At 37.7% G+C, this 25,744-nt stretch overlaps 1 protein-coding gene across 1 annotated transcript; it reads left to right on the plus strand.

Moving 5' to 3' along the window:
* Positions 1-9,618: 9,618 nt before the first annotated feature.
* LOC110902514 (early nodulin-like protein 1) lies at positions 9,619-10,865 on the plus strand. The gene is made up of 2 exons (XM_022149112.2): positions 9,619-9,844; positions 10,411-10,865. The coding sequence occupies exons 1-2, from the start codon at positions 9,655-9,657 to the stop codon at positions 10,791-10,793; spliced, it is 573 nt and encodes a 190-aa protein (XP_022004804.1). The 5' UTR covers positions 9,619-9,654; the 3' UTR covers positions 10,794-10,865.
* The last annotated feature ends 14,879 nt before the right edge of the window (positions 10,866-25,744 follow it).

Here is a 25,744-nt window from a genome sequence, read left to right on the forward strand (position 1 = left end):
CAACGGCGACAAAAACTTGATGCGTGCTAGTGTGTATATATTTTAGATGTATATTTTAAGCCCTTTTTACACTTTTAGTCAAGTTTTAAATTTATAAAACACGATATTTACTAACACTAAACACACATATGGGCAAGTGCACCCATCGTGGACGTAGTATAGTGTTGGTAAGATACCGAGGTCGTCCAAGGACACAAGAGCTTTTAGTACCGGTTTATCCTCAACGTCTAATCAAATCAAAAAGTTAGAAAAGATTTTTAAACTAAGAAAATGAAAACTAACTAAATGCTGAAAAATAAAATAAAATAAAAATAAAAACAGATAGACAAGATGAATCACTTGGATCCGACTCGTGTATTAGTATAACCTTTGATTATTTTCGCACTTTTGCACTTGTTTAAGAGATTATCTTAGTTATTGTAGTAGGCCCCTCTTTTGAAGGCGACGTTACCCTCAACCCAGTAGTTTGAGTCAGCAAGGATACAATCCTAAAGGGTCGGATTATTTAAAGATAATGAATTAAGTTATTAATGCAAATTATGGTAGGCCCCTCTTTTGGAGGTGACGTTACCCTCGACTAAGTAGTCTGAGTCAGCAGGGATACAGTCCTAAATAGCCGGGTTATAGTATTAATAGTAGTTAACTTATGAGGGGGTCAAAGAGTTTGGATGCCCGCCATCCAATACCTATGGGCATTGAAGGAGATCCTACTAAATTTGACCCAAGTCCCTTGCAGGACCTCTAAACGCTGAACAAGGGCAAGACCTTTACCAAACTGTTCCCTTAACCCCCGACCAGGTAGCCAACATACCTCCATATAGACCGTGGAGATATGAATGGTGAAAATCTTTTATTTTATATAGACAGTAAAATAATGCCAAGACACCACGGACAAACGATAAGGAAAGATCACCTTCAACATAAGTAACTAGTTATTAAAGTCATTAATACAAAACCAAATAAAAAGTGCAAAAGATTGAAAATAAAAAGTATTATACTAAACACTTGTCTTCACCAAGTGATGTAAGAGACTTAGGCAAACATGGCCTTGATTGTCAAGAACTCTTACGATCAGTCTTGGATCTCGAGACGACTCACACACTCTATGATGGACAATGGATGATGGTGGTGGATGATGGTGTTATGGTGGTGGTGGGTGGTGGATGAAGTGTGAGAGAGGTGGTGTGCCAAGGGATGAGTTGCAATGAAACCAAGCACTCCTATTTATAGGCTGAACAGAAGGATGGGCACGGCCCCGTGTCCGCTGGACACGGCCCCGTGCCTGTCTGACACTCTCTCTCTTCATTAATTGTAATTCGCAATTACAATTAATGCGCCTGCTGTACTTTCGCCACGCCCTCGTGTTCACTGGGCACGGCCCCGTGGTGGGCAATAGAAGCTTCTATAGGTTTGTCTTTTCTGCTGCTTCTTGGGCACGACCCCGTGCTGGCTGAGCACGGGGCGTGTTCAGTCTTCTGCCTTCTCTATTTTGCTTGGGAGGATGCTGTTGAGGGGTCGGGCAATCCACTTATGTTCCTTTTCTTGTATTTATGTTAGATTTAGCTGTCTTTTTGCTTCTTTTGTGAATTTGAGCTCATTTAATCCTGAAAATACAAAAGGAAGACAAAAACACTCTTTTTCCAACATTAGTACTTAAAAATGGTTAGTTTTATGCCTCATTTGATGTAATTTACATGTTGCATTTTACACACATCAATGGATTATAAGTATGTCTAGGGAGTTAACCATTTCATTCACTAAACCACTTAACAAATTTCACCTCTCTCTCCCTCCTTGCTCCTTTCGGCCGAGATCCAAGGCACCACCACCATCATTTTTCGATTTCATTCAAGCCATTCCAAGCACATACAAGGGTTAAGGATCGCGCATAAGGAAGCCCGGTGCACTCGGATTGCGAAGGACCTCACTACATTGCCTTTATCCACTCGTTTTTCGACTAGTAGTAAGTGACTCTAAACGCCTTCTTGATCTATTCTAAAGTGGTTAAAATGAACTTTGTCGGTTAAAAATCATGAACATACAAGATTACATACTAAAAGTTTACTAAAATGATAAACATGTTGGATAAAAGCAATAGAGTTGTGTAAAACTTGTAAGACTTGTTTTATTGTGATTATTTAGTGTTGATCTATGCTAGTAGTAGCTCGGATCGTCATCTAACCCGGCTAAGTCATGTCCATGAAACATGACCTAGAATATGTTAAAGTATGAAAGAGGTTAAATGATGAACACTACTACATATCAAGCATGAACTTGTGTAAAGACATTCTTTCTTATGAAATAGACTTGTAAACTAGTAGATCTACGGATCTACAAGTGGTATTTTCAAAGGACCAAGCGTCAAAAGAAATCATATTTTCTAAACCGGGTTTTACATGAACAAGAGTGATTTTTGTAAACACACAGGTGTGTAGACACTTGTGTAACACAAAGTTTTGACAAAAGAACTATTTTTGTAGTATTTGACAAGAAGTTGTAAAGATGTAACTTCTTTAAAAACGAGACTCTTAAGAAACCGAGTTGATTTATCCAAAGTTTCACTAAAAGTAATGGGAAGTTACTGCATATTTTGAGATAAACCACAAGTTCATGTATTTTTGCGATTTATATCTATTTTGACTAGTTTGATGGTTTGAATATTGTTTATTGTTGATTGAGAACATGGTTGATGTGAATTATAAAAGAAAATGATACGCTTAAAAGCGTGGCCACCTCAAGTTACAGGGGAAACTCCGGCGAAATTTTTCCAAAAATCTAACACTTGTAAATATTTTTATCACAAGTGTTATGACTATATTTTTAACTTGTTTTCCCGAATAACTTTCGCCACGATTTTTATTACAAAACTTTTTAAGTGTCGGAGGTGGGATTTTCACAAAATAAAACTTGCTAAAATATATATTTAGAATATATATTTTCATAACAACACTTGCGTAAATTTTTGTGATTATTTTGCAAACTATCTAAATATTATTTTTAGAGTAAAAATAATATTACCGGATGTTAACAACTCCAAAATAATACGAACGCCTTCACAATAAATATTAAGCTACAACAGTATTATTAATACCACCCGATCTTTAAACATAACTCACGCATTTTTAGAAAATACTCATAAGTGTATATTATGACGAGTATTATTTTGGGAAAAATTATATGGATTAAATATAATATTTTTGGGAAAAATATTTATATTTTGGAAGTAAAGTATATTTGATAAATGAAATAAAATATATTTTATTAAGTGGGACTTAATAATATATTTCGAAGATACAGAAATGCACATGTATAAAAACCCCCATCCTTGGGAAGGAATATATTTACCAAATAATTACTAAGTGTACATACGAAATAGTTGCCTAACTATTTCCCAAAGACATTAAACCTTAAGCTAAGGCATGGCCGTCCGTCTAATAGAACTTAGTACGTGTAGGTCGTCGCACAGCAGATTGACCAGGAGATTTCTTGTTAGAGACGCACCACGGTGAGTTCATGTCCCCCTTTTTTCTTAACTGTTTTCAGTTTTCTAAACTGCGGGGGTGAAATACATGTTACTATGATTACAAATATTTTTTTTACATGGTATGGTTAGCCTAAGGAGGGTTATTACTTAGATCATGTGAGTGGGTAGGCGCAACTTGAGGCCATTAATCCTCATAGTAGGACCGAGGGACAGTAGCGGTAGATCTATCTGGGTGTAGCGAGGCCAGCCCCAGGCCCAGCGTAACGGACCTCGGGGTGACTTTGTACCCAACGCAAAATATGCTAGGTTTGAGTCTTCCTACAACACTTCACACATATCAATGGCCTTGCAAACCATTGGTGATCTCTTTTTTCTTATTTACTACATACCAGGATTTTATACTTACAAAGGTTTTACTTACTCACTACACATGAACTTGCTCAACAATTTTTGTTGATTTTTCCAACTTACATGTATTTCAGGTAATTAAGGATCTGGCATGGTATGCTACGTTTTTCACGCTGCATAAGAGAAATAAGGTCATCCAAGTTTAGGGGTCGTGGCTCTTGCCTGGACGAGCCACAGTTCTTAAACTACGTCTGCTTTATGCTTGTGGTTATAAATTCTGAACAATGTTTTTATGTTATTAGGTTGTAATTTCCGTTGCATGTGTCAACGCCTTAAGACAATGTTATGATACTTTTGTTTTAAAACTTAAATCAATGGATGATCTGCATGGTTTTATTTTCATATAGCTTTGTTATGATTAAGCTATGGTATTAAGAAGTCACACCAAATTAACCACGCTTCTGCAAAGCCAGGGTGTGACAATGTGTGTGGATAAAAGGATTGGAAACAACTATTATATTCAGTCCTGTGAAACAACAATAGGATGCATTTAGTCGAGCAGGAACAACTTGGTGTTCAACGGAAGAAGAACTCGCCGGTAAGTGTGGTGAAATAAATAAAGGTGTGGGTAAAGCACTAGTCCAAAGTGGCGACTTTAACGTGGGAACATTGGTCTACCTTAGTTAGGCGTGTAACATTTTTGTTTTAGGTGTATATAATTGGATGTGGTTAACATTTTTTTGTTGACCCGTTCTTAATAAATTTACTTGGCTGTTCAAAATATATACATATAGATATCAACAGTTTTTTCCTCTTTATTTGCAATCTTTATCAAAATTTTATTCAGAATATGAACGCTTCTATATACACTTGAAGTTAAGATGTGTTCATTTGACTTCAGTTATTCGTCTCCATTTTAGGCATGCTTTATAACAATAATCTTGAAGGAAACATGCCCGAAAATTGAGAACCTCAATTTCCTCTACAAGTTGCCATTCGTACCAAATTTTACATGAGGTTTTAGAATAAGATTTTTTTTTTTGGTCAGCGCATAGTTGAGGCTCTCACCTATGAAGTAGCTGGTCTTCTACATGGTCAGAGAAGAGGTTAAGAAAACTATCTGCTTGTGGGCCTTTTGAGGATTCAACGGTCTGAAAAAACGCGCAGCTACCCACTGATCTTCAAATCTTTTGAGTGGAACTCCGGAGGAAACAAACACTTTATCGCAAGCGTCTTCAGCAGCAAAAAGAGGTATGCATAACCAATTTTGGCATCTTGCTATTAAGTTTGGAATACCAACTGTCTAAACCGAACCGGACGTTTACCAACTCTATGCAAGATTCACCTGTTTGACGTAGGTCCTTTTCAAGTTTTGTGTTATCATTAATTATATGTCTTTCAAGGGGTACCAAACACTCAGACGAGTGATGATGGCTCACACATCATGATTGGCAAGGGACCCGGTGCTGGATATAATATAAATGTTCCATGGGAGAATGGTCAGTGTGTGGATGCAGATTATAATGTTGTTTGGAACCATATATTTGTTTACTCGATTAGCTTTTTAAAGTTAAAATTATGTGAGTCTTGCAGCTGCTAAAGGACAACAACTGCTAGGGCAAGGATTGAGAAGGCTGATGGTGAATGTTTAACATTTCAGTCGCTAGCTCTTAGAGCTCCACTTGGACAGAACACGGTATGGTACTTTTTTGCAGATGTGTTGTGATTTTAAGTGCATCTCATGCAAATATTGGATGGTTCTTGAACATATGGTTGTTGCAGGTTCTACTTAGAGCTTCAAAGATTGCTCGTGAGGCATCCAAGCACTTTGGAAAAGCGCCCGGTGTCCGACACAGTCACACCGCAAGGTATGGTTTCTGTCTGATTTGAGTCAATTCAACTGATCATTAATTCATCATTGAATCTGAAAAACCCTTTTTTATTCATCTCAAGTAGGACCATAAATTAAGATTTGAGATGATCAAGCACATGTAATCAAAATAAAATTAATCAAATCCTAAGAAGTTAAGAACTTTAATGGAACTGAGCAACGGATTACGTTTAAGTAGTATGAACTTTATTGATTCAATAGAAGTCGTTGATGAAATTGAAGGAGAGATCTTACAAGTTTCCCCATGTAGCCAATAAACATGTGGTCGATGATGTTTGATTTGAGATATATTTCAGTAAATAAGAATAAAACAAAATACGCGAGGATCAAGTTTTAGTGTGATGTCATTATAATAAATAATAATGTCGTGATGTGTAGGTTGAAACATGCCAGGTCATAATTTTTTCAGTTTTGTGGATTGTGTAAAGTATTTTAAAACAAAAGGTATATGGGCAATCTTATATGTGTGCAGGGAATAGCTCGGTACCGGAACCAAAAATACTTGTAATGAAAATCCCAAAAAATGGGTACCAGTATCGGAACCGAAAATATACGGTACGGTTCGGTATCATATTGATTGGTATTTGAAGGTAAATACCTAACGTGCCAGACCGGTACCGAAAACACTAATTATCGGCACCGAAAATCGAACCGGTTCAGGAAATTCGGTATCAGTACTACCCGATACTATTTGCTCATCCCTATATGTGTGTGTGTATCGTTCTCAAAATTTAAAATTAAAATGTATCCTTTCTAAATCTCAAAATATTATATCTACCCGTTCTGTGTTAAATTCATATAATCAACTGTATAAACTATGAGAACAACATGAGGAGAGATGATTCTCAATACTATCATTGTTTTCCTATTTGATTTATCTACTATAGAACGGGTAAAAATGATATTGTGAGAGTTTCCGAAACTTAAAAAGATATACATGAAAGCTTAAACTTTTAGAAAGATGTATGTAAAATTACTCTAAAGTTATGTTATATCAATAATAATATAATATATTGAATAATGGTGCAACTTGATTGAGGCGAGTTGGATACGCCACCTTGAGCCTTGCGCCATTGGAAACTATGACTTTTGCTTATGAGATTTTGACTCTTTAGCCAACATATATGTTTTTCTTTTTTCTCTTCCAAAAGCATACATACTTATAAACACTTAATATATTTTGTTTTATCATTTTTGTCCATCAGCCAATGGGGACATGATTTCGTCCAGATTATAGAGTACCAGGGGTGTCTTAAGCAAAAAAATTCAGATTTTCCAGTAATGGCGGTGATTGCTACTGCGACAAAGTCAGTTGGTAAGGTATTATTGTTCATTTGTTACGCTTTTAGAGGTAACAATTTAAACCCGTTTACTTAAGAGTAGATATATTTGGCTTGTGTGATTGTGTTTCATCTCAAACTGGTCGTCAAACTAAAAAAGGATAAGGGAACAAGTCAGATGGGTTGAAAATCACCCAATAGACTAAAGATTATAATCTTTTATAAATGTGGTGTTGTTTGGACTTTCCATCGAAACTAAATATTTTATTTTTGTGACTTGAAGTCGCAGTAATCAAGTAATATGTTCTGATGAACTTATAATGCTTCTAGAAATGTGATTATATAAGGTTCAAATAACCAATTCAACACCAGCTGCAAAAAAAAACCTCATTATCTAATAGTACACTAAGATTACTAATTTACCAGTTACTTTTAACAATTTAAGAGACTTCAACTTTATTTTCATTTTCCCAAAAATGTCACGTTTGGTCATCATGTTTAGTAATTTATTAAACAAGCAAAATTTGCCAAATGCTCAAACATTTACTTTTTTAACGGCTTAAATTACACTAAATCCGTCTTCAGTGGGGCCCGAACCCTTCATCTTATGGAGAACAACACCTTAACTCCAATGGCTTTGCCAATTAAACCCAACCCCCATTCCGCTCAAACATTTACTTAAGTGATTATTACAACTTTAAGAAAACACATCCAAACACCATCCTCATAGTCTGTTTATTATAGCTTATTGTTTGATTTCAATTATTCGTTGTTGTTAGTTCATCTGAGCAAATTTACAAATTACGACCAACATTTATCTATATATTATATCCGGAAACGATGTAGCCAGGTGTTACAATTGTTATCTCCCCTCTACTGTCTCTCATCAAGGACCAAATAGTTACTTTGAACCTCAAGTTTGGAGTAAAATGTTGTTTCATTCTTTTTTTATAAATTTTTCTTTGTTGGTTTTTATAGTATTTTTGTATATTATGTTGCGGTTCTCGATTTTCGTCATAATATAGGAATACCATGTGTATTTATTTAACAACTTGTGATTTTTTCTCACTCATTTTTTCGGTTCATTGTAATTGAATATTTACATAAGAAATGGAACGTTTCTATCATTTCAAATTTTATCTCAACACCATTAAATATTATATATTTTACTTTGAATAACCCGTGTAACACAAGGGTACTTAGACTATATTGTATATAAAGAGATCTTCAATGGGTTGTGAAATTTTATTGTATTCATGTATTTCAATTATTTGATATACTCTCTATTATTTATGTTAGTATTTGAACGTATATATAATTAAATTATTTACATCAACACTGTTAAAGTATAATTTTTTTTGTATAGCCACCCGTGTATTACACGGGTACTTAGACTAGTTTATAATATACTAGTCTTAAGCTACCCGCGTTGCGGGTTAGTGGGCATAAAAGCGTGATACCAACGTTGAGGAGATGGGGACGTAAAACCATACTAAGTAGCATCGAACGAAGACCAAAATCGGAAAAAAACGTAAAAACATGAATTTCCAACACAAAGTGACTTACATGACGTAAAACGTAGACGAAGTCGAATTTATAGCGATACGTATTAGAAAGTCGAGGGGTAAAAAAACTTAAGAGACCAAATGTGACCATCAAATACGAATGAAAAAAACCCCGAGGGGCCAAATGTGACTACCAAACACCGTGCTAAATAGCAACGACCAACGAACAAATTCGATAAAAACGTAAAACAAAAACTAATAAAAAAACTAAAATTATTTAACCCGACACAAATTATAAAAACTAAAGTTTTGCTACAAAATGAAAAATAATAATGCCAAAAAAAAGAAAAGAAAAAGAAAGAAGACACAAAAGACAAAAAATATACTATTCCTCCTTATGTTATTAAAATTAAAATTGAGAGATTTAATATTTAATAATAATAATAATAATAATAAGGATAAGAATAACAAAATAATTTTTTATATATAATATTAAAATTGAAATTGAGAGATTTATAGATAATAATAATAATAATAATAATAATAATAATAATAATAATAATAATAATAATAAGGATAAGGATAAGGATAAGAATAACAAAATATTTTTAAATAAAAATAAAAATATAATTGTGAAGTTGAAGGAGAAATTGACACGTGACATTAATTGTAGTCTTTTATTAATATTTAGATTTAGATTAGATTAGATTAGATTAGATAATAACTAAATAGAAACTAAAAACTTTAAAAACAAAGTTTATAAAAAAACTACCAATTCCATCAATTTATTTCTAAATTGGCCTGATTTATGCCCATTATTTACCATAACTTTTTTCTAAATCGGCCTGATATATATATCCATTATTTATCATTAAATTAGATTAATTGTTATATAACCAAATACGTTATTTTGAATTAGATGATAATTAATTATTATCACGTACGAAATATTCTCATATCTTAAAACGGCTACTCCATACTATGAGGCCACGATTCTGACGTGGCAATATTGACAGCTTGGTTATTTTCCCAAACCTAGCTCCGAGCCTAACATCTATATATTGGACTCTTACCACACAAGTAACTTTTAAGTTACAAAAAAACAGAAATTTCAATCTATCGAGTTTTTTCGATCTTCTTGAGAAAATGGGTTCGAGCAGATTTTTTATGTTGTGTTTCATAGCGGGTTTGGTTTCGTTTTCGATGAATGTTGATGCGCATGAACCAAAAGAGTTTTTGGTTGGTGGAAAAGAGAACTCGTGGCGTATCCCAACAACTCCTAATGTGTTAAATGAATGGGCTGAAAAACAGCGGTTTAAAGTCGGAGATGTGCTAGGTAATTTTCTTTTGGTTTCTAGGGATGTTCTTCGGGTTATTTTTTCGGGTTTCCGGGTCGGGTTGTTGGCTAGAAAATAAATGACCCGATTACTGACCTTCAAAGTTTGGGTTGTTCGGTTTTCGGGTGTAGATGTAAAAGGAAAAAAAAATTCACAAAATATCATCAAATATATTATGTTGTTAACAAAATATCATCACAATTCAAATATCATTTAACAGTATGGTATGATAATATTCAAAAGTCTCAAAACTTAATGTTTCAAATACAAAACACTCCAAATCAAATCGCATTTATAAAAAAAAAAAATTAATGTTCGGGTTTTATTCGTTTTTCGGTTTAGGTTGTTCGGGTTTATGGTTGGGAAAAATTGACCCGATAACCGAACCATTTAAGGTTCAGGTTTTTAGGTTATTATCTAACTTGGGTTCAAATTGTTTGATTTCAGATACCTAGAGAACGAAACCTAACAACATTGTTATATTCAACTTATAATATGTTACGTTTATATTATCTAGTTGGTTTTCAATACAAGATAACTTACATAATTTTCATGTGAAATTTAGTGTTTAAATACGATTCGAAGACGGATTCAGTGTTGATTGTGGAGGAAGGAGACTATAAAAAATGTAACAAGATGAAGCCGATCCAGCAATACAACGACGGCATCACCAGGATTAAGATTGTCGAATCGGGAGCATTCTTCTTCATTAGCGGCGCTAATGGACATTGTGAGAAGGGTGAAAAACTCGAGGTTAAGGTTTTGTCTCACAAACATAGCTCTCCCCCGCCGTCTCTACCTCCTAAAAGTTCGCCGAGTATGGTTCCTCCACCCGCACAAACTCCAGCCGAATCTCCAAACTCTAGCGCGGTCGCACCAAATGTCAGGATCATTGGTGTTTCCACCATGATTATGGCTATTTGGACTTGTTTTATGATTGTTTTTTAAGTTCTTGATGTTTTTATGGGTTTGGTTAGACTTTGCATAAATTATGTTGGTTTTGTTTAAAGACTTATTGTCAATTTTTATTTGTCATAGCTTAGACCTTGCATGAATTATGGCTGTTTTGTTTTTTTTTTTTTAAATGAATTATGGTTGTTTTGCATGAATTGTGGACTTGTGGTGGTTTTTATTTATCTGTTTTTTCACTTTTTGATCTATTCTATAATTCTTTAATTTGGCATGTGACAAAATAATTTTATTTTATTTATTATTTTTTTTTTTTGAACATCAAGTTTTCACACCTATAATTCCAAGGAAGCTTGCCTTTGCAAATATTTAAATCCGTAACATTTTTTAAGGATAAACACTATACATAAGGATATATTTTTGTAAGGATAAACAATATACATAAGGATATATTTTTATAAGGATAAACACTATATGTGAAGGATATATTTTTGTAAGTATAAACACTATACGTGAAGGATATATTTTTGTAAGGATAAACGCTATACGTGAAGAATTTTTTGCTTGGTTAAAATATTTGGAGTTGTCGCTAGAATTTTCCATAAAGTATATACTCGTCATCTAGCTAAGTTAGCTATTTGTCATAGCTTAGACTTTGCATGAATTATGGCCGTTTTGTTTTTATTTTTTTTTAATGAATTATGATTGTTTTGCATGAATTGTGGACTTGTGGTGGTTTTTATTTATCATAGTTAGGCTTTGCCTTAATTCTGACTTATCTGTTTTTTCACTTTTTGATCTACTCTATAATTCTTTAATTTAGCATGTGATAAAATAATTTAATTTTTTTTTTTTTTTGAACATCAAGTTTTCGCACCTAAATTCCAAGCAAGCTTGCATTTGCAAATATTTAAATCCGTAACATTTTTTTAAGGATCAACACGATACGTGAAGGATATATTTTTGTAAGGATAAACACCATACGTGAAGGATTTTTTGCTTGGTTAAAATATTTGGAGTTGTCGCTAGAATTTTCCATAGAGTATATACTCGTCATCTAGCCTAAGTTAGTTATTGCCGAACCAATGCTTGTCTACACCTAAAAGAACAATATGGAAAGTAATACATGATCAAGGCAGATTGAATGTATTGATATAATACCAAACTAGTGTTTTTCAATGACGCGCGTTGCGCGAAAGCATTGATGTTTTCGACTGACATCATCCTACAACTCTTCTTTTAACTGTTTCTCTTCTTGCAAAGACTAAACGTAGACCCTACCACTTAATCACAGTAAAAATTACAGGATTCATTATATAATTAGTACAAATTCAAGTAACATTATTCAAACAGAGAAGTATAATTACAGATATACCTTTGTTAGGTTAATCAAAACTAAATCAGATTCAACTAAAACCTCCATACTTTGAGCAGACAAACTCCACAAATCCCACATGGGTTTTGTAGACAACAAAATTGAATCATCTTTTCAAAAGCATGATCGCTGATTTGGATTTTTAACATGTTCTCACAACAGTGGTTGGTTCCACGATGTCACCGCCGGCGACCCTGTAACCGGCGCATCTCCAGCAACATAAGGCCCTCACAATGCAATATTGACATCCTCTGTACTTGGTACAAACAGAGTATTAAACGATACTTTACCTGATTACTAATTGAGTTGATCGCCATTACCTGAGTTGCTTAGACAAAAGCTACGCTTATGCGGAAGCGGTTTTGCCATCGCATCTTTCGCCCCATGAGCAGCTCTCTTTGGCAAATTAGTCTAAGGTCGTTTCGGTGATAAAAAAGTGAAAAATAATGATGTTGAAAAGAAAATGTATTACCCGGACCACAAAACCATGCTCTCATTGAGCGAGGGCCTGCACTCACTCTGTTCTCCTCCCCTGAAGGCATGACATATTATACATAAGTTAGCAATGGTGTTCTCAATCAGGGACTTCATCAATCGGGGCGAGAGGGAGCTACTTCGAGGAGGCGACCAAGCCCCCCCGCTAGTGAGTGACGTGTTGGGTCGGTATGGCGGGGCGTGGCTAACCCGCTTGGGTTCGCCAGTTTTATAAAAATTAAAAAAAAAGCCTAAAATTAAAAAATACACACAAAATAAATAAAAAAGCCTAAAATTATTATTTAAATTTCCTAAAAATTACAAAATTCTACAAAAAATAAAAGATTACAAAATAAAAAAAAGCCTAAAGCGTTAGCTAGATTTCGAACAGGGCGAGCTTGTCAAACGGCTTCCGCTCCTTGCCCCGGAACTCCATGTTGGCCACCGCCACCCGGTCTTCGTGACTTATATCACCGCCCGGGACGATGTCGTAGTAGGCTTTAAAACGGTCGAGCTTCGGTCGTAGCTCGCGCCACTTGTGTTGGCACGCGTTTAAATTGTGCGGGTCGTTCCCCACGTTGTGCCGGTAGCTAGCGAAAGCTTCCGACCAGTAACGGGTCTCACCGGGTTGGCGGCCCTTCATCGCGTCCACGACGCTCGTGACAAGTGCTAGCTCTTCCTCGTGCGTCCAAGAGGCCATTTATCAAGTGTGGGTAGCGGGTTCGGGTAGGTGGAGTGAATGGTTGGGGTAGCGATGTGGACATGCGGTGGGTTTGGGGGGTTTTATAGTGACTTGGGTGTACCGTTTGGCTTGGCCAAATGGTTATTTTTTAAATTTTAAACATAGCCGCTATGACCTAGCCAACCCAGCCAATAAGAGCCGGCCATGGAAGCCCGCTAGGCACGCTCAACGCCCGGGCTGAAACCCCCGCCTAAGAGGCCACGCCGAAACCCAATCCCACCTGTGGTGGTGACTTGGGTGTTTGTACCCAACCCACGCCCCAACCCGCCCCCATAACTTTTTATCATATATGGATTCTATTCATCTCTATCTCATTTTTGCATGTAACCTTCTGAATTCATATTCAATATTTTATTCGGGATGTAAAGTATAAAGTTCTATTTGTTAAAGGATATTTCTTTGTCAAATAACTGGATTAAATGATTAAGTTTTATGTCAATATACAAATCACTGTTCATTCGGTTTACTTTTTATCATATATAGATGATAGCGAGCATCAACCTGAGGTTTTATTTGGTCAACATGCCATGGTCCAATCTTGTATAATGCCTAAATAACTTGTATAGCGTTTCCGTAAGAAAGCATCAACCTAAGGTATTAGTTGGTCAACATGCCATGGTCCAATCTTGTATAATGCCTAAATAAGAGAAAAATGCCCGGATAGTCTCCGTGATTTACCTATTTTTCACCTTTAGTCCCTAACTTTCTAAAACTACAGCTATAGTCCCCAACTTTTGCAATTTCGTTCTCGGATAGTCCCTGGCGCGGATGAAGATTAGTTTTTGGTGTTAGTTGGGTGTGAAATGACTAAAATACCCTTACTAATAAAAAATGTTATTAATTATCTATTTAATTAAGTATATAATATTAAAAAAAAGTCCCACCCCATCCTACCCCACCCCACCCCCTCTCCCCTTTTTCTCTATTTCTTCTTTCTCTATACCTCTTACACTATGTTCCAGAGTTTACTAACGGAAGGAAAGGAAAGGAAACAGAAAGAAAGTAAAAATATTTTGTGTTCCAGAGTTTCATTTAAGGAAGGAAAAGAAAGGAAAATAAAACATGTCGTGTTCCCGAGTTTCATTTAAGGAAGGAAAAGAAAGGAAATGACAGGAAAACTAGGCTAAATTCTTTAATTTTTCTTTCCTTCCGATTTGGGAGGAAGCGGTGAGAAAGTCATCTTTTTTTTCCTTTCTCATCCTTTCCTTTCTCACTTTTGCTTTCTTTTCTTATCCCTCGTTAAGTTAACTCGGGAACAGAGCGTTAGGGGAGGGAGGTGGTCACTAGTGATAGAATTTCATCACTCACAATATCCAATCATGTTCCGCCATGTCAGCAACCATTTTTCCATCACTCACAACCTTTTTTTAGTGGGGGTGGTCTGTGGTCATCACTCATCACCACACCCAACAATTTCTCCCAACCAACAATTACCCTCCCAAAACAAAACAATAACGCCGTGATAAAAATAACGAAAATTGATTTCGTGGAAGATTAACGCGTGGAACTTTGTTGTGGCGGTGGGAATCACGGAACTTCAACGCGTTGAAGTTTGCCATCACGCGTTGAACTTTGTCGACCCCGCCTGGCCTTAGTTCCACCACCACCATTCCACCTCCACACCCCAAGCCACCACCACCATAACACCACCCTGCCATCGCCAGTAAAACCACCATCTACACCTCTTCCGCCGCCACAAACACCAAGCCACCGCCAACAGTTTCCCCAATTCAAATATCTGAAAACGGAATCAAATTGAAATCAATTTTTTTTATCAATCATTCACTGAAAGTATGAACAAACAGTTATACTTAGAACAAGTATTGAGAAAATCATAGTACCGGTTACGATTATCGGTTCGTTCACCATCTAGGGTTCTGACATGGGATGTTATTGTTTTAACAGCGGCTAGCCCTGAACAAGCAGCGCTTTATCACTGGCAATTCAAACGAGCTGTACTGATGGGTCGGATATCTAATTCTACTGTTACGCTTGTTGTACCCGACCCAGATGGCCACCAGATCGGTTCTGGTGCAGCCACTCTCAATGCCATTCTCGCTCTAGCCAATTATTATAACAAGTCTCAGGTAGTTTAGGTTTTATTTTAGCTTGTTTAAGTTAATTTTAGTTACAGAATGTAGTAGATCTGTTGTGGTTAATGTGTGGATTATGAATTATGATGATTGATGATCATATGTTGTATGTAATTTATAGTTTTATTGATTCATGTTTAAGTGATGAAATATTAAGTGTTACATAGTTTTGGTTACTGTTAGTTTTGTGTATGTTGTGAACATTATAGTTTTGTTACGTATCATGTTTGAAACGGTTAGTTTCGTTAGATCTTACTGCTGATGAGATGTGTTTTGATTTCATATACGCATTTTTAACTCTGTGTTCATGTTGCGTGCACGAAATGATACAAATGTAGTTGAAGTTGTTCGCTCAGTAACCGTTTTGTTCATGGTGGTGGTGGTTGAAGGTGGAGATGGTGGTGGTGGTGGTGGTGTTGGAGGAGTGGGGAAGATGAAGTGGGTAGGGTGGGTGGTGGGTCCCACATAAGTTGTAAAATATTAATTATATTTCTTTTAATTTTTTAGTTATTAATTTGAGAGTAAGGGTATTTTTGTTATTTCACACGCATCTAACACCAAAAACTAACCCCCATCCACGCCAGGGACTAGGAACAAAATTCAAAAAGTTGGCGACTATAGGTGTAATTTTAGAAAGTTAGGGAGTAAAGGTGAAAAATGGGTAAACCACAGGGACTATCCGAGCATTTTTCTCGCCTAAATAACTTATAAATACTTCTATAACGACAAAGGGGCTTTATTCCCATGCCAGAGTTTAACACCCTAGTGGCGAGAGTAAGAGCAAGACTAAGAATGTTATTAGAAGAAACACCAATCTAACCAGGTCAACTAGATAATGCTCAGTATGTTCAGGGTGCTATGATCTTCACGAATTCTTCAACTAAACAACACCGTGAGATCTAGGGATGAGCTCGTTACCAACCGGTACCAAAAATACCTGGTATAGTTCAGTATCGGTATTTGAATTCGGTACTTCCAAATCGGTACCCGGTACCACTTGCCCATCCCTAGTGAGACCCGTTACGAGAAGAAGAGGTTGGGGGTTATTCTCGTAACCACCCTCCCGCGTGAGAATAAGTGTTGTTCTTGAGTGAGTAAATTATGAGTGAGAGTACATGTGGGGAATGTAGAATGGTTTCACCTTGATGAAGTGTGCTATTTATAGCTAGGATGGTGAGAGATGATTGGTCAATACGTCACTGTTGGATTATCCAATTGGGGACCCTTAGTGATGGTAGAGGGTGTGTATTTGCGGCGTGCCATTGGCTTTAACATCTCTATCGGGATGTCCTTGTGGTTTCTTCTATGATTATCGCTAGTAGAGGTTGAGGGAGTATGTTATGGACTATGATTGGCTAGATGTCGTCATCAACTGTACTTCTTGTCTCTCCTGCGATAACCGCAAGTGGAGATCCATGATACAGTGGTTCGCGGAACGTCTTTGGCCACACGTCGCTTTCAAAGTGTCCTTTTTGTCTCCTTCGTTCTGACGTATCCAACGTGGCGAGTGGGCCCCACTGGTGATTTGTCTTAGCCAGTTGTCCGAGTCGTGAGTTGAGTTTGGACTTTCCCCAGATTGCGGAGGGTCCGGACCCATATTTGTTCAGTTACTTAGTAATGCATATCAAAACTAAACCTTCAAGCATTAGCAACACTCGATTAAATACTACACCAAATCTTTTGATTCAACAAAATACAACACTAACTCAAATTTTGGTTACAACAAAGTTATAGATAGGATTCATCATTTTGCCCTTTAGCGAAGGTTACAAAATTCATATTTTGATATTATTTGAATTTAATAATAAATGAATGGGAAATCATATATCAAGATTTGATATTACAAAAAATTAAAACTTAATAAATGTCAATAATGAGTTTTCTAAAAAAACAAATAGCGATAGCTACACACTACCATAACGAGTTTCGTGCGAGCTCCTTGCACTGCAAAAAGTCTATATGAAGCAACCACAATCTCTCCATTTAAGCAATCTAATAAATATTTTAACTAACCATAGATGGTATCTATTCTTATTTAGAACAATAATATATAATATTAACTAACTAATATCTTATTTTTATTTTTTTATCGAGTTAAATCACACAAAATCCGTGAAGGCAGGACTTGAACTCTTGACTTAAAGGAGAACAACATCTTAACTATAATGGTTTTGCTAATTGAACCAAACCTCCACCCAAAAGTCTATATGAAGCAACCACAATCTCTCCATTTAAGCAATCCAATAAATATTTTAACTAACCATAGATGGTATCTATTCTTATTTAGAACAATAATATATAATATTAACTAACTAATATCTTATTTTTTATTTTTTTATCGAGTTAAATCACACAAAATCCGTGAAGACAGGACTTGAACTCTTGACTTAAAGGAGAACAACACATTAACTACAATGGTTTTGCTAATTGAACCAAACCTCCACCCATGCTATATATAAAACATCCCGGCACTATTCCAGAGTAAATAATAACATCATATATTTTTTTACAATTATTATAATCAACGTATTTTGTTTTTCTCTTACAACTTTTAAAACACGGTTTTTAAAACGTCTTTATTTTTATCTATGTCTCGGTACAAATTTTACTTAAAACAATTTTGACATTGGTCGGTACATGTATCTGTGTAATTGAAATTGAAATTGAAATTGCTATCGGTATTGGTGTAATCAGAACCTGTATCAGTATTTATTTGTATGGGTTTTGATTCTATTCGGTGTTATAACGAGTATGAATATCGTAGTCCGTAACAAACTAAACCAATACCGACTGAATTTCACACGCGTAATGCCGGATAATCCCACACATTTATATTGAAAATATATACAGGAAATTGGATTAAAATAGCCTCAATTTTCTCCAACAGGATATTGGATTAAAATAACCTCAATTTTTACCAATTGGCCGATAGCACTCCCAACATTCGATTATACCACACCACTCTCAACTTTCAACTTATTGACCGACAACACTCCAAAACTAACCCAGTTTGCCTACATCAGCTGCCACGTCACCAAACTAGTATCACATCATCAAAAAACCACGTCTCAGTTGCCATGACATAAAAAAAAGACAAGTCAGATGCCACATCAGCAGCCACCTCAGCTGTCACGTCATTAAAAATATTCACTTCAGATGCCACGTCAATACACAAGTGTCACATCAGCAAAAAAACTAACTGCGTTATGATTCAGTTAGTTTGAGATTATTATTGACCAATAAATTGAAAGTTGGAAGTGGTGTGGTACAAATTGAAAGTTAGAAATGCTATAAATCAATTAGTAAAAGTTAAAGTTATTTAAATCCAATATGTATCTTGTCACACCCCCATTTCCACGTGTCACCGGTGGGCCCGGTGTGGGGTACAGTGACGTAGTTGGCATCGTCATAGACAATCAACACAATATAATAATGCACAGCGGAAGCAGAATAGAAACATTTCAACTTTTAAATAAAGTGTATTAATAAATATCACAGTAGTTGAAATGGATCCACAGGCGGATCAAATAAAAATAGAAATAAATAGTTCAACAGATAAATGTCGTCCGAGTTTGCTAGACTATTGTGGACGCTCTCTAGGAAACAGCCAGCCTATTTCCGTATAGTACCTGCACTTAATCTTTTGGGAAAAATACGTCAGTTTACACTGGTAAATACAAATCGACTGACTCATTTTGAAAATGATTGAAAATTTGTTTAAATGCACAAGGCATAAATATTTTATTAACTTGGGATAATTATATAATATAAACTTGTGAACGAATTACATGCACTTATATCTCTGGTGGCCCGGGATCTACTGTCCGGGCTAGAGATTTAATTGACACACCACATTAAAGAGTTATACACGACGGGTGTACGCCTACACCCCGTGCTCTGGTCGTGGCCATCTCGTAAGAAAATGCCAAGGATATCCGGGACATGGTCAATAACCCCCCAAAGCCTTTAAGTAAGACAAGACTGTTTAAACGAAATCACACAAGCTATTCAAGACTGTACACCCATAGGGCGCAGGACTTGTGCGCCCGATCAAGCGGTATTTTAAATACCGTACCCCAAGCCCGTATAGGGAAAATAAGTCAAAATGTATTTACCTGAGCAAGTATAAGTCACAAACGATAAGTGTTGGTAGCTTTTACCGGGCTTCCTAATCTGGAACAAAGGCTTATAATTAACCTATTAGATTCCTAACGGCCTTTTATTTAAGCTTAAGCTTTGACCGGTTAGTTTTAGGAATGATACGGTTTACGCACGATTAAGCGAAAGACCGGATAGAATGTGATTTAGACCCGACAAGTTGAATACTTGTATAATATGGGTATACTAAATACATTCTGGATTTTGAAGTAAAAACGATATCGTTTGACCCGTTTTGGTCAATTTACGCAAACTAGTTACGTAAACCGAACCGAACGCGAATAGGGCGATACGGGTAGACAAATGATTCAAATGCAAGTTCCTTGATGTAATATGCTCAAAATATGATACTATATCAGTAAGTTATGTTCTATATTGCCCGGGATAATTTTAAACTCAATTTATGCCTTAGAAGGGCATTTTGGTCATTTAAAAGAAAATAAAAGGGTAAAATTAGCAATCTGAGTTTCGGGTCTGGTTCATACAGTAAATATACTTAATATAACATATTATATCAGTAGGGTATTGTCACACCCCAACCGATGGCGGAATCATCGGGGCGCGGCACTGAGCGAAACAGATTGTTCAGAAGTCTCCACAACAACTATCATACAAATTCAGTTATATAACACGTCCCATACCGTGTCCCAAATAATAACAAGTTATCATAGAAATCAACTAAACAATATGGGAACTGTTTCGACAACTCAAATTCTTAATTATTACAGACCGAAATTAAATATTGTTTTAAGACTTCTAGACGGCTAACTATAGATCTTACTGACTACAGGTGCCAGTACAAGATCTACAGATAATTATGACCCTGGAGCAGGTATATGGACACTGTCCTAAGGTCACTGGCTCCTAGAAGCTTATTATTGCCTCGCTTCCCTAGCACGCTAGTAGCTTAAACACCTGTCACATACGTTAAAATAAAAGTCAATACATATAATGTAAAGGTGAGTACACAAGTTTGATATAGCATATAAAGTTCGGAAAGTTTACGCATAACCAAGCACGTACACAAGGGCAAACGATGCATGTAAATTATCAACATGGGACCATCGATACCAACGACTTCGAGTTGACTGTCCGAGACAGTTCGCAATACATGATTACCACTGTAATCCATGCAGGTAATTGTCCTTAGCAACCCCCGTGTGAACGGGTGCTGAGTCCAAACTATAGTACTACGTTGCTAAAGCAGGTAGATAGCACTCCACGTGTAAACATAATAAACAGCAATCATTTAGACAAGCAATACATGCAAGTAGGTTAGCGTTCAAATAGTTTGTGTTGTTTGTGAATTTGATAGATTACGTATGTAACACCCAAAAGTGCTGAAAGCAAAAAGGGATCGAGTATACTCACAGTGATTGATGTGGATTGAAGGGAGCACTGAGAATAGGTTAGCCTGAATAGTTCGATAACACAACGATGAGTAACGCGGAAAAAGTGAACAGTGGAAACTGGATCGGATAGACCAATCGATCGGACAGCTGTTCGATCGAGTGGGCTGTTCGATTGGTTTGAAAGTCCGTTCGAACATCCATTCGATCGGCCGGCTGGCTCGATCGGCTGGTTCCTTCAAGTGGATTGTTTCTTCCTTTGATGTGAAGGATGTGTTTGTGTATGATGGTTTGTACTACCTTTCAAGTTGGCCGATCGAACAGCTGTTCGATCGGTTAGCCCAACCGATCGGCTAGCACTTCATTGTTTTTAAATATGTCACTCGATCGGTTGGCATGCTCGATCGGGTGACATTCCAATGTTTCAAAAAGGTTAAGTGTTGAAGGGTAGTATCTCATGATTCGAGTAGTGATGATTACAATCGAGTGGCGTAGTCGATCGAACAGCACCTCGTCAATACTACACTTTGTGAGTTGGTGGGTCTAAGTGCTAGTCGATCGGTTAGCCTAGTCGATCGGCTGGCATAGTCGTTCGGTTGGGCTGTTCGATCGAACAGCCTAGCCGTTCGGCCAGCTTCTCGATTCGGTTAACCTATCACTTAACACTTGATTATTCCCGTTGTTTGTTGATGTTTTAGAGATATTTTGACTACGAGTTGAACCACAAAACTGAAGTCCCTACTTAGTCCACTGGCTCGAGCAGGAATCACCCAAGCTCGGCCAGAGACGGTTTGGAACTTAAGTGTAACGTTTAACCCGAAATCGGTAAATCTCTTGGTAAACCCGAATCTTGAACCATGTGTTCGTCTAGAATGGTTTGTAAATCGGTTCAAGTCTCGTTTTCACCTTTTTGAGTGTAAAAGAGTTGAAAGATAGATGAAAACCCATCTTCCAATCCTTTTCCACCGTGAAATGTTAAGATCTTTGGAAGATTTTAGATTATTTATGTGGAAATCGTTTAGATCTAAGCTATTCATGGTGGAATGATGTCAAAACTTAGTGTTCTTGAAGAACACATGATGACATCACCCAAGAACACCTAGATCTTGGTGATTTCATGGATGAAATTCAGATTTTGAAAGATAGAAAGATGGAGAATCGATTAATGAACAAAAACGTACAAGGATTAGAGCGAAATACTTACCGGTTTGAGAGAAATCTGAGATTTAGTGAGAAGAAGAGGCTGGTCGGTCAGAGCTTTTCCAAAAGTGGAAAGTTTGACAAGGACAGCCCTATTTATAGGCTTCCAAAAGAGGAAAGGGTCAGCTGATCGAACAGCATCCCTGATCGAGCAGCTGTCCGATCGAACAGCCTGTTCGATCGGCTAGCCTGTTCGATCAGGTTGCCCTGTTCGATCGGCTTGCCTGGTTTCGAATGTTTCGCGACGATTTTTGATATTTCGAGTTCGATGAACGATGATTTGAGAATGATAGAATTCCTAATCAAATTACTTTTAGTCTCAACTACTATATCTAACATACAAGCATCCTTACAACCATTTCGGGTTCGATTGAGTTTGATTCACCTTTGAGTCTTGATTGATTTGATTGATTCACCACACACTTTAACATAAAAGTAAACATGCACAAGTAACACATAAGGCACACACACACGTATAAAAAAAGTACTAAAATCCCCACACTTGAGTTTGATGATTGATTTGACTAGCTTGATTATTGATTGACTAGCTTTATTGCATTGTTACTTCCTATTATTCACAGTCGATCGTTGATTCACAGTTCGATTATCGGTCGATTAGTTTGATTATACAACACTTACTCCAAATAACATGAACATCAAAATGAAACTAAAATGAAATTAATCTTTATTAATCTTTAATTCCAATAACAGTCAACACTTGACTTTGACTTTGACTTTTGGAAAACACGGGGTGTTACAGTCTCCCCTCCTTTAGGGAATTTCGTCCCGAAATTAGGCCGAGAACCGTACATCGCCGTGTGATTTTACCAATTTGATGCTTCAGATCTATCTAAATAACTGCGGGTACTTGGCCTTCATGTCACTTTCGAGTTCCCAAGTGAACTCCGCGCCTCGTTTGCCTTCCCATCGTACTTTTACAATAGGAATGCGAGAGCGTCTGAGTTGCTTGGTCTGTCGGTCCATGATTTCGACAGGCTTTTCCACGAAGTGTAGCGTCTCATTGACCTGAAGATCGTCGAGTGGTATTATCGCGTCGTGGTCGGCTACGCATTTTCGAAGGTTCGAAATATGGAAAGTCGGGTGGACATTGCTGAGTTCCTCCGGTAATTCGAGTTTGTAGGCAACTTTACCGATCCTTTCTAGAATCTTAAAAGGTCCAACAGATCGAGGCGCAAGTTTCCCTCTTTTGCCGAATCGGACTACTCCCTTCCAAGGTGATACCTTTAGGAGCACGTAGTCGCCAACTGCAAATTCGCGGGGCTTGCGTCGTTTATCGGCGTACATCTTTTGTCTGTCCCGGGCCTTTACCAAATTTTCCCTTATCTGGTGGATCTTGTCAGTCGTTTCTTGCAGAATCTCGGGCCCAGTCAATTGTGAATGACCGACCTCGTGCCATACAATAGGCGAGCGACATCTCCTACCATACAAGGCTTCGAAAGGTGCCATTTCGATGCTGGAGTGATAGCTATTATTGTACGAAAATTCGACCAACGGTAGGTGTTTGCTCCAACTACCACCAAAATCGATAACACACGCACGGAGCATGTCTTCAATAGTACGAATCGTTCTTTCAGTCTGCCCGTCGGTTTGCGGGTGGAATGCGGTACTCAAATTCAGCGTCGTACCAAGAGCTGCTTGAAAAGTTTCCCACAATCTCGATGTAAACCGAGCATCGCGATCCGAAATGATGTCTCGAGGCGTACCATGATTCTTAATGATCTCGTCGGTGTAGATTTGGGCTAGTTTGGCCACCTTATAGTCTTCTCGTATTGGCAGAAAGTGGGCTGATTTGGTTAGACGGTCGACTATAACCCAAATACTGTCGTGACCTGATGGCGTGGTCGGAAGCTTAGTTATGAAATCCATAGCTATGCTTTCCCACTTCCATACGGGTATCGGCGGTTGTTCGAGTAAGCCTGAAGGTCTTTGGTGTTCAGCCTTGACTCTTGCACAAGTTAAACAGCTACCAACATAAAGAGCAATATCCCTTTTCATCCCAGGCCACCAGTACTTGTAGCGAAGGTCCTGGTACATTTTGTCCGCACCGGGATGAATGGAATATCGGGATTTGTGGGCTTCGTTCATGATGATCTTTCGCAAATCTGTCCTCCTCGGAACCCAGATTCGGTCCAGATAATAGAATATCCCGTTGGCTTTGCTCACGAGCTGAGTTCCATCATGATAGATTCGTTCCTTCTTCAACGTACGCTCGTTAAAGCAAGCGTGTTGTGCTTCGCGGATGAGAGCTTCGAGGTTATACTGAGCCTGGATGTTTCGAACACCTATCACGTAATTCTTTCTGCTGAGGGCGTCTGCAACTACATTCGCCTTGCCTGGGTGATAACGGATCTCACAGTCGTAATCGTTGAGAAGTTCTACCCATCGGCGTTGACGCATATTGAGTTCTCTCTGGTTAAAGATATGTTGTAGGCTCTTGTGATCGGTGAAGATCGTGCACTTTGTACCATACAGGTAGTGTCGCCAAATCTTTAAGGCAAAGACAACTGCGCCTAGCTCGAGGTCATGGGTTGTATAGTTCTTCTCGTGGATTTTGAGCTGTCGAGATGCGTAAGCTATAACCTTGTCTCGCTGCATGAGAACACAGCCAAGTCCAAGGTTTGAAGCATCACAATAGACAACGAAGTCATCGCTTCCGTCCGGCAGTGTAAGAACTGGTGCATGGCACAGCATGTGTTTGAGGTTTTGGAAAGCAGTCTCCTGCGCGGTTCCCCATACAAAAGGCTTGTCTTTATGAGTAAGGGAGGTAAGCGGTACAGCAATCTTTGAGAATCCTTCGATGAACCGCCGGTAGTAACCAGCTAGTCCGAGAAAAGAGCGAACTTCTGACGGATTCTTTGGCGTAACCCATCCCTTGACTGCCTCAATCTTTGCAGGATCAACGTGTATACCCCGACTATTCACAATGTGACCCAGAAATTGAACCTCCTCCAACCAGAACTCACACTTGGAGAACTTGGCGTAAAGTTGGTTTCCCTGAAGCAACTCGAGAACCAATCGCAAATGCTGCGCATGTTCGGCCCTCGATCTGGAATAGATCAGGACATCGTCGATAAATACAATGACGAAACGGTCTAAGAACGGTTTACACACGCGATTCATCAGATCCATAAAGACCGCGGGTGCGTTGGTCAAACCAAAAGGCATGACAACAAATTCGTAGTGGCCGTATCGGGTTCGAAAAGCGGTTTTGGGTATGTCTTCCTCTTGAATCCGCAACTGATGGTAGCCTGAACGTAGATCAATCTTGGAGAAACACTGAGCACCTTGTAATTGGTCGAACAGATCATCGATTCTTGGTAAGGGGTATCGGTTCTTGATGGTCAACTTGTTCAATTCCCGGTAATCGATGCACATTCGGAACGACCCGTCCTTCTTTTTGACGAAAAGGACTGGTGCGCCCCATGGAGAAGTGCTCGGGCGAATGAAGCCTTTTTCAAGTAACTCTTGGAGTTGGTTTGAGAGTTCTCGCATCTCAGATGGAGCGAGTCGATACGGAGCTTTGGCCACTGGGTTGGCTCCTGGAATAAGGTCGATTCGAAAGTCGATATCACGACTTG

Source organism: Helianthus annuus, chromosome 10, assembly GCF_002127325.2.
Source record: "Helianthus annuus cultivar XRQ/B chromosome 10, HanXRQr2.0-SUNRISE, whole genome shotgun sequence".
NCBI lineage: Eukaryota > Viridiplantae > Streptophyta > Magnoliopsida > Asterales > Asteraceae > Helianthus > Helianthus annuus.

What these genes read in the sequence shown, in the direction of transcription:
- LOC110902514 (XM_022149112.2), top strand. Translation starts at nt 9,655, where the DNA reads ATGGGTTCGAGCAGATTTTTTATGTTGTGTTTCATAGCGGGTTTGGTT. An exon ending in TAAAGTCGGAGATGTGCTAG is followed by an intron (nt 9,845 to 10,410) that starts GTAATTTTCTTT and finishes TGTGAAATTTAG; the next exon opens with TGTTTAAATACGATTCGAAG.